Source organism: Lotus japonicus, chromosome 1, assembly GCF_012489685.1.
Source record: "Lotus japonicus ecotype B-129 chromosome 1, LjGifu_v1.2".
Lineage (NCBI taxonomy): Eukaryota > Viridiplantae > Streptophyta > Magnoliopsida > Fabales > Fabaceae > Lotus > Lotus japonicus.
Window position 1 is genome coordinate 123,771,922 of NC_080041.1, and position 15,248 is coordinate 123,787,169.

General features: G+C 35.6%; 4 protein-coding genes across 7 annotated transcripts; 2 read left to right on the plus strand and 2 right to left on the minus strand.

Moving 5' to 3' along the window:
- Positions 1 to 822: 822 nt before the first annotated feature.
- Positions 823 to 4,484, minus strand: LOC130730169 (protein FAR1-RELATED SEQUENCE 6-like). Of its 4 annotated transcripts, none has more exons than XM_057582108.1 (3): positions 4,170 to 4,484; positions 3,185 to 3,259; positions 823 to 3,069 (listed from the first exon to the last, which is right to left on the minus strand). In XM_057582108.1, exon 3 carries the CDS (start codon positions 3,064 to 3,066, stop codon positions 1,054 to 1,056), a length of 2,013 nt encoding a protein of 670 aa, XP_057438091.1. In that variant the 5' UTR covers positions 3,067 to 3,069; positions 3,185 to 3,259; positions 4,170 to 4,484; the 3' UTR covers positions 823 to 1,053. The 4 variants fall into 4 exon arrangements, with proteins under 4 accessions (XP_057438091.1, XP_057438088.1, XP_057438090.1 ...); XM_057582105.1 differs by having other exon boundaries at positions 3,185 to 3,277; XM_057582107.1 differs by having other exon boundaries at positions 3,185 to 3,285.
- Positions 4,485 to 5,402: 918 nt separating this feature from the next.
- LOC130730170 (cytoplasmic tRNA 2-thiolation protein 2) lies at positions 5,403 to 9,399 on the minus strand. Its single transcript, XM_057582109.1, has 7 exons — positions 9,060 to 9,399; positions 8,476 to 8,824; positions 8,279 to 8,365; positions 7,485 to 7,606; positions 7,217 to 7,295; positions 6,293 to 6,687; positions 5,403 to 5,842 (listed from the first exon to the last, which is right to left on the minus strand). Exons 1-7 carry the CDS (start codon positions 9,356 to 9,358, stop codon positions 5,794 to 5,796), a joined length of 1,380 nt encoding a protein of 459 aa, XP_057438092.1. The 5' UTR covers positions 9,359 to 9,399; the 3' UTR covers positions 5,403 to 5,793.
- Positions 9,400 to 10,871: 1,472 nt separating this feature from the next.
- On the plus strand, positions 10,872 to 12,093 carry LOC130723749 (glutathione S-transferase T3-like; the record flags this gene model as incomplete). The annotated part of the gene is made up of 1 exon (XM_057574876.1): positions 10,872 to 12,093. A coding segment is annotated over exon 1 (1,080 nt), but the record flags the coding sequence as incomplete, so codon positions are not given.
- LOC130730171 (uncharacterized) lies at positions 12,050 to 14,370 on the plus strand. Its single transcript, XM_057582111.1, has one exon. The coding sequence runs from the start codon at positions 12,857 to 12,859 to the stop codon at positions 14,231 to 14,233; it is 1,377 nt and encodes a 458-aa protein (XP_057438094.1). The 5' UTR covers positions 12,050 to 12,856; the 3' UTR covers positions 14,234 to 14,370.
- Positions 14,371 to 15,248: the final 878 nt, after the last annotated feature.

Consider the following 15,248-nt stretch of genomic DNA (forward strand, 5'->3'; position numbering starts at 1 on the left):
TAATAGTCATAGGCAGTTATAAATATTATGACTTTATTTTCATATCAACCACTCATAGATTTTTGAAGATTTATTCCTCTTTTTTCTCATATGATACATCTCTAGTATATACTGTAAAAAAAATCCTCACAGTTCACATAAATTAAAATAGACGCAGATAACCACAGAAGAAGGAAAAAAAAAACTTGAAAGCAGATCTTTGAGAATGAAAAAACCAGAAATCCCCAACGAGCATACTGTTATCAACTATATCGCCTTCTTCCAATTGCCAGAAATGAAAACATGTAATCTCATTCATTGGTCCACCTTATTAATATTTAAAATTTTCTCTGAATTATAATGCTAGAGAATTAACAACAACCATTAGTTCAAAATGAAACAGACTGCATTGTAAAGTCAGGTTTTTCAAGAAGTCTGATATTACCAGATTTGGAATGCAATTAATTGAAATTGAAAGCAAAAGTAAGAGTTATACCATTCGGTCTCAAACATAGAAACAACACATCAAAATAATGTGAAATTCTACAAATCATGAATCAGAACAAACAAAAGGACACCAATATTTATCTTTTCAAAAATGTTTATGACATATCCAGATGACTACACACAAGTCAAGCCGGTAAAGCATGTTGATCTCTCGGGCAAACAAATCACGGAGAGGAAGCACAACAGGAATTTCTCATCTAGCATCAACGTACTAGATCCGCAGGTAATGAATATCCTTGACCCTCTAAAATAATGGAAACAAGAAACATCACATAAGCTCGTTTCTCAAGTAGAATGAAAGAAAGAGGACAAACATAAGGTCATAACACACAAGGATTACGACGAAGTGAAAGCAACATGGTTTGATATAATACAGGAGCAATGTGAAGATGAATCATATGATCCGCATAATTACAATAAGAAGAGGACTACAAAATTACTCCATTATTGAGAAATCAGAAAGCTAAGATGGCATAAAAGAAAAAATAAAGACAAAATTGAAATTAATTACATCTCTTAAAAAAAGTCATAGATAAGAGAATAAGAAAGCATGCTCTTTACAATCCATCATGTTAGTGCATCTCCAGCACCATAAGATGAACTTATGCACTGAGCTTCCTCTATGTCCACCTGAGATGAGTTTGTCAAATGGGGTGCCCATGCTTCAAGCTTCTCCTTGAAGTTACAAAGTGTAACCTTTACAAAGGAAGTTGTTTCCTCAGATTCAGCTGCGGCTTCAGCAACACTTATAAATTGATTGCATAAGGATTCAAGCCTTTGCATTTGAGGTTTAAGGTGCTGAACACAATAACTGGTTTTGACATAAACATACTTCCTCCTCAAGTTTTTCCTCCACCTATCCAAAACATAACTACCCGGTACTTCCTTTACTCGTTCTTGTGATAGTATGGCAAGTGAGTGCCTACAAAGTATCCCTCTGAAGTCAAACAAGCGGCAATCACACTTTACATCACAAGTCACTCTGTTATATGTTACTTCAACCACGTATTCCCTAGGCATATCACCGATTATCACATCCTCAACAACATTATAGTGACAAATAGAACCATCAACTCGGTCAACAGAAACATTACAATCAGCCTTTCCAACAAACTCATCTTGAACCTCTTGAAATTTTGCATTAGTGTATGCAGATTGAAACTGCCGCTCAATGAGAGATTGGGTAATACAAGCCTTAGTGCTACAAGATGAATGTACATCAGCTACGTACTCCTGCTCTGCCTTGTACTGCAAAGTATTATCATATTGATCAACAAATTGCTTCAAAGTTGTGTGCTGGTTTACATATCCATCAAAAAAGGCATGCATGCTCTCATTAAGTAGATTAACGGACATTCCAGCCCAAAAACTACTTCTGACAAAGGAAGGAACCCAGTGATGCCGCTCAAGAAACAATTCATTCAACCACTCATTGTCCTCAAGGCCAAAATCCTCCACAATCTTCATCCAATTCCTCTCAAACTCATCTGTTGAGACTGCATCATACACAACATTCTGCAAATGGTGTTTTATGGACTCGTACTGAGGATATCTCTGTAGCTTTTGGGGAAGTTTTTTCATTATATACGATAAACACCAACGATGTCGAGTGGATGGGAGCACAGTTTCAATCGCCTTTTGCATGGCCTCGCAATGATTTGTTATAATTCCTTGTGGGGGAACACCAGACATGCAATGTAGCAATGATTGAAAGAGCCAAACAAATGACTCCAAGTCTTCACTTGACAACAACGCACAGCCAAAAAGTACAGATTGCCCATGATGGTTTACTCCAACAAAAGTTACAAGTGGCATTTTGTATTGATTAAAGAGATATGCAGTATCAACAGTCAGCACATCACCAAATGATTCGTATGCAGCCCGACTTCTCCCATCAGCCCAAAAGACATTCCTCACGCTGAAGAAATCATCAATGTCAACCGTATAAAAGAAGTTGCTATCTTGTTTTTGCATCCTACCAAAATACTTTTGAAGGGCCTCACTATCTCCATTCTCCCCAAGCAAATGCCTTCTTTTCTTAGTGTAGTTTCTGCAGTCACTTTGACTTGACGTCCTCTTAACACACACGTCAACATTCTTCTGACCCGATATCTTCTTACTCCGCATGTCAATATTCTTTAAGATTCCATGTGAACTCAATTCATGATTGTGACTGAGAGTAACCGTGTTTACTCGGCAGGTCCCATCCTTATTCAATGTCACAGTTATCTTGGCTTCACAATTCGGTTTCATGTACGTACTTATTCCTCCTTTATTACTTCCTCCAGATCCAGAGCATTGAAGTATTAAATATTTAACTCTGCCATCACGTCCCTTTCTTGAGGTTCTAGTCATGACCCGGAAGCCTAATTGGCTGGCAAATTCTTTGTAATATGATCTGACTTCATCCTCTGAACTAAATATCATCCCGGGCTGTGGCACATGAAGATCATCATTTTCATCAAAAGGAAGGACTTCAGCCTTACATTCTGCCAGTAAAAGTGGAGTCAAGGTTTCCTGACACCCACTAGAATTATTATCTAATGGGGCATGCGAATCTGTATCACAGTCATCACCCATTTCCTGAATGAAAGGAAAGCAACCGTGTCAAAATTCATGACCTTTAGAAATCTAAGCATATAACTTCAACACAGTAGCTTGCTTTCATAAGTTTCATTAGCTAAAATAATAATCACACCTTCAAGAACCAAGATAACTTCCAGGTTTACAAATCCTCAAAGAAAGGTAGGGCTATAGTGATGTGCTCCTGAAGCTGGATTCAAAGTGAAAACTAACAACCTTATAAAGTAAGAGCTACATCATCAAATTAATTAAAATATATACAAATATATTGCATTATTTGTCCTAAATTAACAAATGAACAATTATCACAAAATCAAAAGTGTAAATTGCAGCAGCAAAACTAAAAATTATCTGTATAATAAGGAAAAAGGGTATGCTAACCAGGGGTCTTATTGGTTAAGAATAAAAATACAAATAATTTTACAATTTAAGAAAAAAAAACTTTCATAAATATTTATTATTTTTAAAACCTTTTAAGCAATTATTATAATTTGGCTATAACATAACTTAAATAATAATAATAATAATAACAACAACAACAATAGTAATAATAATAAGGCTTATTTTCCGATGTATCAAAAATAATAATAAGGCTTAATTGTACTTTTGGTTCCTCAAGTTTTGACTAAGGGTGATTTTAGTACCCCAAGAAAAATTGTTGCATGTCAATTTTTTAAGAAAAATCTTCACAAATTGAGCAAACGTAATTATTGTACATGTTATTCCCATCAAAACCACTACTAAAAATATTAAATTTCAATAAAAAATTCTAAATTCTAAATTTCCCACGTCTTTAAACCTTAATTTCATTTCCTTCAAAATTTAACAACTTTTCACAATTTTTTTATTTTTAGATTTTAAAATTGTATAAACCCTAAAATATTTGAGAAGAAAATGAAAATGAAATGATATTATACATATGGGAATCGATAGAGGGACCAATTTTACTTAATTTCAAAAGTAGAGAGACTTGAATAGCTCAAAAAAAAAAACAGGGGACCAAAATTGGATATAGTCTAAATTAAGGGGACTAAAATTGCAATTTAAGTCTGAAAGTGAAGAGAAATGGAAAAAACGAGATAGAGAAATTGATAAATTACCTAAAGCTGAAAATGCTGGTTGTTGAATTCTGTGTTCCTATGCAGTGCGAGGAGGCAAAGATTGTAATCACTGCTGTGAAGACTGAAGAAGAAGGAGGAGGAGGAAACGCAGCGTTTAAGAATTGGGCGTTTAGGTTTCCATTACTACACTCCTCCGATCCAGTGTTGTGTGACTGTGAGGGAGTTTGTAGTGATTAATTACGACATGAAATAACCTTTGACAAGTGCCAAAGCATGCTACAACATAGAATAGAACTGAGAGTGACACACTTCTGTTCTGTTCTGTTCATGCGTGTCAGTTCTACTTCTATTGAGTAGGTTGAGAGTATTTTTAATGAGTTTAATAAATATATATATTGCGAGGAAAATTAATAGATAGCATTAGGATTCATTGTTTTATCCTCCCTCCCTCCGGTCCTATTTATAAGCAACAAAAAAAAAATCCACATATGAACCAAAATTAATATATATGAACCAAAATTAATACAATTAATAACAAAATATAACTATCAATAATTATTTATATATTTTCTCAACTTTAGATCGATAATTAATAGTTTAACTATTACTTATATTTAATTTTTTAGTTATATGTATAAGAAGTTTTATAAATAACATAAATAATAATAAATTTACAATAAATAACTAATTAATTTTATTATTAATGCAAAGCTCAAATGAATTTCACTCATGTTATAAAGTGACAATCTTGCGTCCCCGAATGATAACTCAAGTAGTAAGAGTTGTGAGACACATGGGTTGGGAGGGGAAGGTCCAAGGATCCCTAGAAGGTGTAATTCCTCTTTTCAATGAAAATAAAAAAACAGTCATGCATATACATTTTTCCCTATTTTATATATATATATTAGATAACCACTAGTTTTAAACTAAAGGTGATAGTGCTCATTAAGCATCTTAGAGTTAAATCTCAACTTAACCACTTGACAATTTTACTATCTTAATTAAACATTTTTTTACTCTAATTTAATTAAAACGTGAAAATATGTAAAACTATAATTAAATATTTATAAAATATATTTACATTTCTGTCACCATGTCATTTATTTTCTACACTATTTAAAGATTCCTCGATGCATATGTTGATTATTTTGTGTTAGTGTGAAGAGTTTTACACATTAAATCCAACCACATCTCTCCATCAAATCTGTTTATCACATGATAAATTAATACATTCTGACTTAATGATCGTGTAAAACTGTGAGTGCATAGTAATTAACCTCAAAAAATATTGTGACTTATATTTTAATTTTAACCAATCAGGATTTATCCCTTTATTCTCACCTGAGAATTTTTTTTCAACATGAAACATTCTCTGGAGATAATGTCACAAATTGCAAAATAATTATTCTCTATTTTTTTGTCGGGGTCAAACATTTCCCATAAATTACAAAAGAAACAAATGAACTTGAAAGCAGAATCTTGAGAATGAAGATACCATGATGCCCCAGCATTCTGTTCTTAACTTCATTGCCTTCTTCCAAGAACTCTCTTTGTATTGCAAGAGGCCAAAAACAACACACTTCTCCTAAGTCACTCAAACTGTAAATTTACCAAAACCAGTACTTATCCCTTCAACTGAGAGCCCCAGTGCAGACAAGTAAACCTAAGTTTCATCTTCACCATCTGAAAGCAAGCAATCTTGTATTTGTTCCCTGAAAACATGAAAATATGAAATTGTCAAGCAAACTTTATATCCCTGAAGTTCCTACCATAAAATAAGTATCTTTCAACTATACTTTCAGAGGAACAGTAAATTGAACATTATCTAGGTAACTAATTGACGAATGCAATGTACATATTATGGACAGATTAATCCACACTAGCAAATATAATCAGTATGTATAAATGGCTATAGAATGATCAATCAGATTTGAAAAATATTACCAAATTATACGAAGTTCTCTTATACATATTCATAGCTTATCTTACCCTACTTCCATTCAACAATAACATATACTAGCGAAGTTAACTACAAGAAAACAGATTGCATTGAAAAGTCAGGGTTTAGAATTTCAAGAAGGCTCAGTGGATGGGTAGCTTAGTTTGTTATTACCAAATTTGGAATGCAATTAATTGATCTTGAAAGCAAAAGAAACACTCACCTAAGAACGTTCAAATTACTATTGTTGGGTTGCTTTGCACGGGCAACCACTGATTGGGGTAAATCCATATAAAATTGCTCAACTGACTTGGAATCTTGTGGAAGTATCTGAAACTGACAACTTGAACAGCAGGTAGTGTAAAAAATGTCACTACTTCTGCGATCATCGAGATTGCTCCAATCAACAATCTCACTCTTGTCAAGTGGGCTGTTGCAAAGAGGACAGAAAGATTCCGAGGAAACAGATTCATTGGATTTGAGATTATATCTTTTCTGGCGTCTTCGAGTTGCCAAGGGAACATTACCATCAATGATCTCAGGAATCCTGTTGAATTGGAAGGGAATAAGTTTCCCAGCTGTTCTTACAATTGTGCTCTCTCGAGATGGGTTTTCTTCCTGCAAAAACGGCCATAAATTAATGACTTGCTAATTAAATAAGATTCTATAAAAAGGAAAAGTAAATAATGGTCAACATAAGGATGTTCTATCTCTAGTTCTCAAGTCTTAAAAGTGAACACTTAAAATTCTAATTTGAATATGTAATTTGGCTCCAGCTCATCACATTTCATGAAAAGACAGGCATTAAGCCACATAATGTACTATAACATATATCCTATCAACAAATTTCTTGACCCTGAAAAACATAATGCACACTGCAAACAAATATCAAATTTCGAGCTACAAGTTGTACATGAGATTACTCCTCATACTGTATTCACAACAACATACACAGACATTGCTTTATAAAAGCGACATATGAAGTGAGAGAACTTGATGTGAAAAGTGAGAGAATTTTAAAAAAGACTAGTTGCTTCCTGGGATCAAAACACTCATTAAACAGGTCATAACCAACTTTCCTTAAAAGATAAATGCAAAAAATTGGATATGTCTATAGCAAAGGGGTGTAAGGCAAAACAAATTATACCTGCAATAATGCCACAAAAGATGAGACCAAGCCATTAATGCTAGAGCTTGGACCTGAAGACAATTTCAAAGCCTTTAGACTGCCCTGCCAAAGACATGAGACATTGGCATTTAGTAAGAGTTATATCATTCAGTCTCAAAAACATAGAAAACAATAGGAATACATGCAAAAGAATGTGAATTCTAAAAAACTTGAAACAAAACAAACAGAAAGACACCAATATTTATCTCTTAAAAAATGTCTATGACATATCCAGATGACTACAAACCCGTTAAGCCGGCAAAGCATGTTGATCTCTTGGACAAAACAATCACGCAGAGGAAGCACAATAGGAATCTCCCATCTAGCATCAACATACTGTATATCTGCAGATAATGAATATCCTTGACCCTGTAAAAACATAGTTGAGACATTACATAAGCTCATTTCTCAAGTAGAATGAAAGAAAGAGGACAAACATAGATAATGTCAATATGTCATAACTCATAAGGATTACTATGAAGTGTAAGCAACACGATTTGATTTTATACAGGAGCAAGGTGGACATGAGTCATATAATCCGCATAGCACATAATCACAAAATGCTCAACTTAAAGAAATAAAAATGCGAAGAGGAAGCAAAAAGATTTGCTTAGTACATGCATCATCACCTTATAGGCAAGGATTACTCAGTTCAAATAGTTCACACGTAAGAGTTCCATCAGGATAATCCTGAAAAAATATATTTTAAGATTGGGAGGCCAAAGCCAGGCAACCTGATAATGTTACCCTTTGAAGGGAAATTTATTAAAGAAATGTCTAAAGTACTATAGAAAATGTTCATATATGGAGTCAATGCAACCAACGACATGCATATAACTTCACCAACTAACTCTACTAGTATAATGCTTTCAGAGAAACTAGAAAAAGCACATCAGAAAATCCACAACTAACCAATTTGGTAAGGCACAGAATATTCGATTAGGCAAGCTCATTCAGGATCACGAGTCATGACAGGAAGTTCTTAATTTACTCCTAGTAGGCTAGTACTGACTTTGGTTCAGTCAAATTCAAATAACAAACCTTCACTGTGGCTGAAATGACATGGGCAGCGATCCTGGAAATGCATGATCCTAGAACAATTCTGTTATACCCATATTCAGAAGCAACCTGGACAATGATGAAAAGTTAAGTGGATTGGAACCCTTTTTCAATCACACACACAAGTGTTAAGATTCAAACACATAAATATAGTATGACAATGATCTCCAGAAACAAACCTTTTGCAGGGCCAACATACGCAGATGAAGCAACAGATCCTCCCTTCCAGTAGGATCACTCACCGAGTTCACAAGCTTCATCATTCTCTCCTTTCCATCACTAGAATCCGAGGAGTAAACCATCTCAATAGGAACAAGATGTAAATCCTTCCTCGGCGGGGCTAAACTCGACACAACCGAACTAATAACTTCAACAGCCTCCTCCATTTCATGAGAAGGAATCGGCATAACAACACTCTCATCAATAAACACCACTCCAACACCAAACACCGGCAGCGACCTATCTCTACTAGCATCAAAGTTCTTTTGGGCCCTCTCTTGCATGTCATGCACAAACTGCAAAGCTACCCTATATAAAATAAAACACAAATTTTAATAATCTACAAAGTACAAAATCTAAATTAAAATCAACCCACATTCTAGCATGTCCTGCACAACCTACAATCTACCTTAAAAAATCACAAGTATTAATTTTTATCACCTACAATATGAAAAATTCTAAATTGAAATTGACCCATCATTCCATATGCATTAAATTACATAAATAGCTATAAAAAGACAAAAAGGATTGGATTTGTGTTGACCTGGAAGAAGGGCCACCAGAGAAGGCAACGAGGACCTTATCAGTGGGTGAAATCATGGCGTTGGATGTGACGGCGAGGCGAAACTTCCCGAACAAGTTGCTCCTGAAGCAATCAGCGCAGAAACGACCATCGTCGATGCCGCCGTAGCCGGAAACGGCGTCGTTTAGCTTGCACTTGATGCAGATACTACCAGAGCTTCTCGAATCGGTTTCTGCAGACTCTGTTGGTTCGTTGCGTGTCTCTTCTTCGTCTTTGTAGCAACCGGATTGGCACCCGCCACTGCCATTGCACGCCATCATCAACGTTCAACGCTCAATCACACTCACCTGGTTAGGGTTTTAGGGTTTTTTTTTTTTTTTGTCAATGGGTTTATTTTCTAAATTTCGGTTTATTTTTTAATTTTTGATATCACTATGATGTTTTTGTTATTGGGCCTGGTTTTTGAATTGGGCTTTGAGGTAGCTCATTTTGGAAAAGAATAATATAAAGTGATAAAGTGATGGTACATATATGATGAAACATCTCATTTATATATGATGAATGATTGTATCATAGAAACTGTCAAAAAAAATGATTGTATCATAGAAGTTAATAATGATTGTCATGGTTTAAGGACTGTGTCTCATAGATATGGTAGAAAGTAAAGGAACTAAGCATTTTTGAGCATATTCAGAAACTGTCTACAACAGCACAACTTGAGGAATCATGGTTGAAGTAACAAACTTGGTTTGAAATTTGTGTCAATGTTTGTCAAGTAGGGAATGCATATGGGTAACGAGTGTTTATGGATATTTAAAAATTGTGAAATAAATTTTAATAGCATTTAATATAACATGCAACATATTACATTAATATGGTGATCTAATTTAGCATCATATGATTTTAATTTATGAATAGAATAGTTGTAGAGTTAAGAGAATATTAATTACAAATAATATATCTACTTATACTACTACATTATAAATTAAATTAAAAACATATGTAGTGCCCATTTATATAAAACGACCCTCTATTAAATTGTAGGAATATTTATTATCTTATTCAATAATCAATATCCCCTTGTATTTACTTAGCTTTCGTAATTTTAATGTTGTAATTACTAGTTATAATTAATTCTCTTCCATGCTACTAATACATTAATTGAGGGTAAAGATGAAAGTTTGTAGAATCTTTTTTGAAATCAATAAATTAATTGATCTCATTACATGTTTTCTTAATAAGCTTAATTATCTTAAAAATGTCTTATAAATATGAATGGATAGAGTACCAAGCTGAGTCCCATAAGGGGGTGGAGATCAAGAAAAGAACTCTTGAGAGGGATAGAATAATCGTCGGTTGGAGATCCAACCTCTCCTCTGCATAACCGGTTGATCAACATCTTGAGACGGAATTATAAAAAAAAGAGATTATTTTTACTTTTCCTTTCTTTTCTTTTTTGAGTCTATCTGTGTTAGACCATCCACAATGGATGGTTGAATCCTTTGTTGAAATGTGTTTGATTGTGTTTAATAGGTTTAGTGGTTTGTTGAAATTGGTTGAAAGGGGAGAGAGAGGGTGATTTTGTTGAAAAAATTAAACATGTTGAAACAGCCTGCGGTGTGCCACGTGGCGCAAGGCCAGTGGCCACCGCAGGCGCGTGGCCTGCACGCCCAGACAAGGCGCGTGACGCGCCTTGTCTGCAGGGGAGAGAGAGAAAAATTTTCAGGCCCTGCCACGTGGCTGGTTCTGGTTGGTCCGTCCGGATTTCGTTTTTCCTTATCTTTTGAACTCAATTATTTCATAAAAAAAATATTTTCTGAAAAAAAAAATTATACCAAAATTCATGATTTTTTTTTCTCTATAAATAGAGACTTGGTTCGTTTGATTTGGACACAGAAAAAAAAACCAAGTTTTTTCACTCTCTTATTATCTCTCTCACCATCTTATTTATCTATCTATTAGCATTTGTATTGAAATGGATCCCAACAATCCCCATTTCAACACCCAGAATTCTTCAAACAACCCATTTTACAACCAAAACCACAACAACTATGAAGATCCAAATCAAATTTCTTACCAACATCCTCAAAATCCCACCAATTATCAAGTCCCACATCAATTGTTCAACCAACGTCCTCAAAATCCAAACTATTATCAAGTCCCCCATCAATTCTCCAACCAACGTCCTCGAAATCCAAACTATTATCCAGATCCGAATCAATATTCGTACCAACCTCCTCAAAACATACAAAATTTTAACCAGTCATCAATTGTTCCAAACTCTCATCCATCTTATGGATCTGTGAGATATTCATCTCAAACACCTCAGTCTAGTGGTTATATGCCAGTGGTTCCTGAAAATGTTCCGAGTGTTGATGTAGCGGAATTTCCGGAATTTTCAACACAAGTCAATCTTGGTGGCGGGTCAGCTGATAATGAAGTCAATGAAATCACTCCTAAGAGCAAAAAAGCCCATTTACCCGCATGGAACACTGCACAAAATCTAGTGCTAATTAGTGGGTGGATTAATTGCGGAACAAACAGTGTTGTCGGAAGAAACCAGAAAGGAGAAACATTTTGGAGAGATATTGCTGAGTATTGTAATGAGCATTGCTCATTCGATCCTCCGCGCGATTGGGTTGCCTGCCGAAACCGTTGGAATTATATGAACACAAGACTGGGTAAATGGATTGGCGCTTATGATAGCGCTAAGCGTGAGCATCGAAGCGGTTGGTCGGAGGATGATGTTATCGCAAGAGCGCAGGAATTATACGCAAGTGGGAAGATTGGTCAATTTACTTTGATGGAAGAATGGCGCGTTCTCCGTGATCAACCACGTTTTTGTAGTCAGGTAGGAGGAAATAGTGGCTCGAGAAGTAGTGGATCTAAGAGATCACACGACAGTGATGCAAGTGGCTCAAACTCTATAGGATCAATTCCTCGTCCAATGGGTAGGGAGGCAGCTAAAAAAAAGAGTAAAAAGAAAATTAGAGAAGATGCTGACGAGGTGGTGGACAAAGAGTGGGAATCTTATATCCATTTCAAGGAGAAAGAGCTTGAAAAATTGGAAAAGATAGCATCGGTGCAAGCAGAGACTAACGAATTGATGAAAGAGAAGACTAATGCGATGAAAGAGAAGACTAATGCTAAGAAAGTTAGTATGTATCTAAAGCTAACTTCGGAAGAGCATCTCAGTGACCGTAAGAAAGAGTTGTTAGAGCAGTTGTCCAAAGAGCTATTTGGAAATTAATTTCAAGCGAGTCTTTGTCTGTAATCGGTCAAACTTGTCAGTGGTGTGAAGTCTGTAGTGTTTGCTTTAATGTTTGCTTTAATGTTTGCTTTAATAATTTTCAAGTGGTGACAGCTATGTAATGTTTGCTTTAATGTATGGGTAACTGTGTTTGAATATGTACCATTCAATTCGAATCTTGTCCTTTTCCGATAACTTATTTCAAATCCACCAGTGGTGTCAAGTCTGTAGTGTCTGCTTTAATAATTTGCCCGTGGTGTTAGGTCAGTAGTGTTTGGCTTTTATGATTCTCGGGTAACTGTGTTTGAATATGTGCCACTCAATTCGAATCTTGTCCTTTTCCGATAATTAACTCTGGTTGATAACTTATTTCAAATCCACCAGTGGTGTCAAGTCTGTAGTGTTTGCTTTAATAATTTGCCCGTGGTGTTAGGTCAGTAGTGTTTGCCTTTTATGATTCTCGGGTAACTGTGTTTGAATATGTGCCACTCAATTCGAATCTTGTCCTTTTCCGATAATTAACTCTGGTTGATAACTTATTTCAAATCCGGCACTCAACCACCATTCAATGTACCTACTTATATGGACTCATAGCTCCATTGATGTACCAATATCCCAAATCTCTTCCAATCTACTTCAAATTTCACAAAAAATGGATCCATCTGAGTGTCCTTTTGATCTTGCAGCATACATTCAAAATAGTCAAATTGAAGAAGCTTATGTACTCAACCGATTTAGAGAGCGTCGAAGAAAAATTCGAGAAGATGCTGCACCTCGTAGTAGAAAATATCTCGGTAGAGATCATACAGCGGCAAACCAGATGCTAATTGGCGACTACTTTGCCAATGAGCCTACATATGACGATGCAATGTTTCGTCGTCGGTACCGGATGCAAAAGCATCTTTTCCTTCGAATCGTTGATGACCTTTCAAGTAGTGATAACTACTTCACCCAACGCGTTGATGCAGCCAATAAACAAGGTATATCACCCTTAGCAAAATGTACCACAGCAATGCGAATGTTAGCATATGGTGTGGCAGCAGATGCGGTCGATGAGTACATCAAAATTGGAGGTACTACAGCATTGGAGTGTTTACGTAGATTCTGTAAAGGAATCATACGATTGTATGAGCAACAGTACCTGAGAGCACCAACCCAAGAAGACCTGCAAAGGATATTACATGCTAATGACATGCGGGGGTTCCCAGGCATGATCGGGAGTATTGACTGCATGCACTGGGAGTGGAAAAATTGTCCTAAAGCATGGGAAGGTCAATTTACTAGAGGGGATAAGGGAACCACAACAGTTATTCTTGAAGCAGTTGCAACTTATGACCTATGGATCTGGCATGCCTTTTTTGGATGTCCTGGAACGTTGAACGACATAAACGTTCTAGATCGGTCACCAGTGTTTGATGACGTGGAACAGGGAAAGACTCCAGCTGTGAATTTCGTTGTGAATCAACGTCCCTATAATATGGCATACTATCTAGCCGATGGTATCTATCCTTCTTATCCAACTTTCATCAAAACGATTAGACTTCCTCAAAGTGAACCCGATAAGTTATTTGCAAAAGTTCAGGAGGGATGTCGGAAGGACATCGAACGTGCATTTGGAGTTCTTCAAGCTCGTTTTAAAATCATCCGTGAACCAGCTCGCTTGTGGGACATAGATGACTTGAGTATCATTATGAGGTCATGCATCATATTACATAATATGATTGTCGAGGATGAACGAGATACATATGCTCAACGTTGGACCGATTTTGAGCAATCTGGGGAAGGTGGATCTAGTACACAGCAACCATACTCGACCGAGGTTTTACCCGCTTTTGCAAATCATGTGCGTGCTAGATCCGAGTTGCGTGATTCAAATGTTCATCATGAACTGCAAGCAGATCTAGTGAAGCACATCTGGGCAAAGTTTGGAATGTCTCAGGATTGAAGATGATTTGTATCGTACTATTTACGTTATTTGTGTGTTGTGTGCTTAGTTTTTCCTTGTCTTGCATTTTAAGATATTGTGTGCTTAGTTTGTTGTCTTGCATTTTATTTTAAGAAAATAAAATAAATTCTTGTATGCTTAGTTTGTTGTCTTGCGTTTTAAGTTAAGAAAAAAAAAATTATAGTCTATATTTTAAAAAAAAAGTCTATATTTAAAAAAAATAAAATCGTTAAGTGTTTATTGTTTTAATTTAATTTAAATCGATAATTGTAATTTTATGTAATTATAAAAACAAAAATATAAAATTAAATAAAAATGTGAAATAAAAAAGTGGTGGGGTAGGGTGAGTGGTGAGTGGTGGGGTAGGGTGTTGAGAGTTAAACAAAACCATTGGAGTGGGTAATTGTTGAAAGTTTGTTGAATTGGAGAGAGAAGATGATGTGGAGTGTTGGGAAGAGAAAAAGTGGGGTAGAAAAGGGTTAAACAAAACATTTTTTGTTTAACCATTGTGGATGGTCTTATGAATGTGAGAAAAAGAAAATTGAAAAGAATATACGTGTACTGGAATGAGCAACAAATGTAATTTCTCTGTTGAGCTTAAAATTTTGAACTCCAAATTAATTTATCTAAGCATGTAAGTAAAGCATCACTGCAATTATTAACTACAAGAAGACAAGCAATGGAGGGAGGGAAAAAACCAAGGTGGTAAACCTGTGGTGAGTCTATTGGAAGCGTAGAACCAAGTACAAATCACAAATGTACAAAGACTTGGCATCACTGGTGTCACATAAAAAGATATCTGAACACCAACCTCATTATGTGACTCAGAATCAAAAAGCAAACCAAAAAGGCCCTATGCAAAGAAAAACAAAAAATCTCAAACTCATTCTCTCTCATCCTCATCAACAAGATATTCACTCCTCCTCACTCTAATTTTGGGGAAATCCATTTCCACCAATCAGAATCCAGGAAACTCCATCACATAAGATAGTGAGATGAGAGTACCAACAATGAC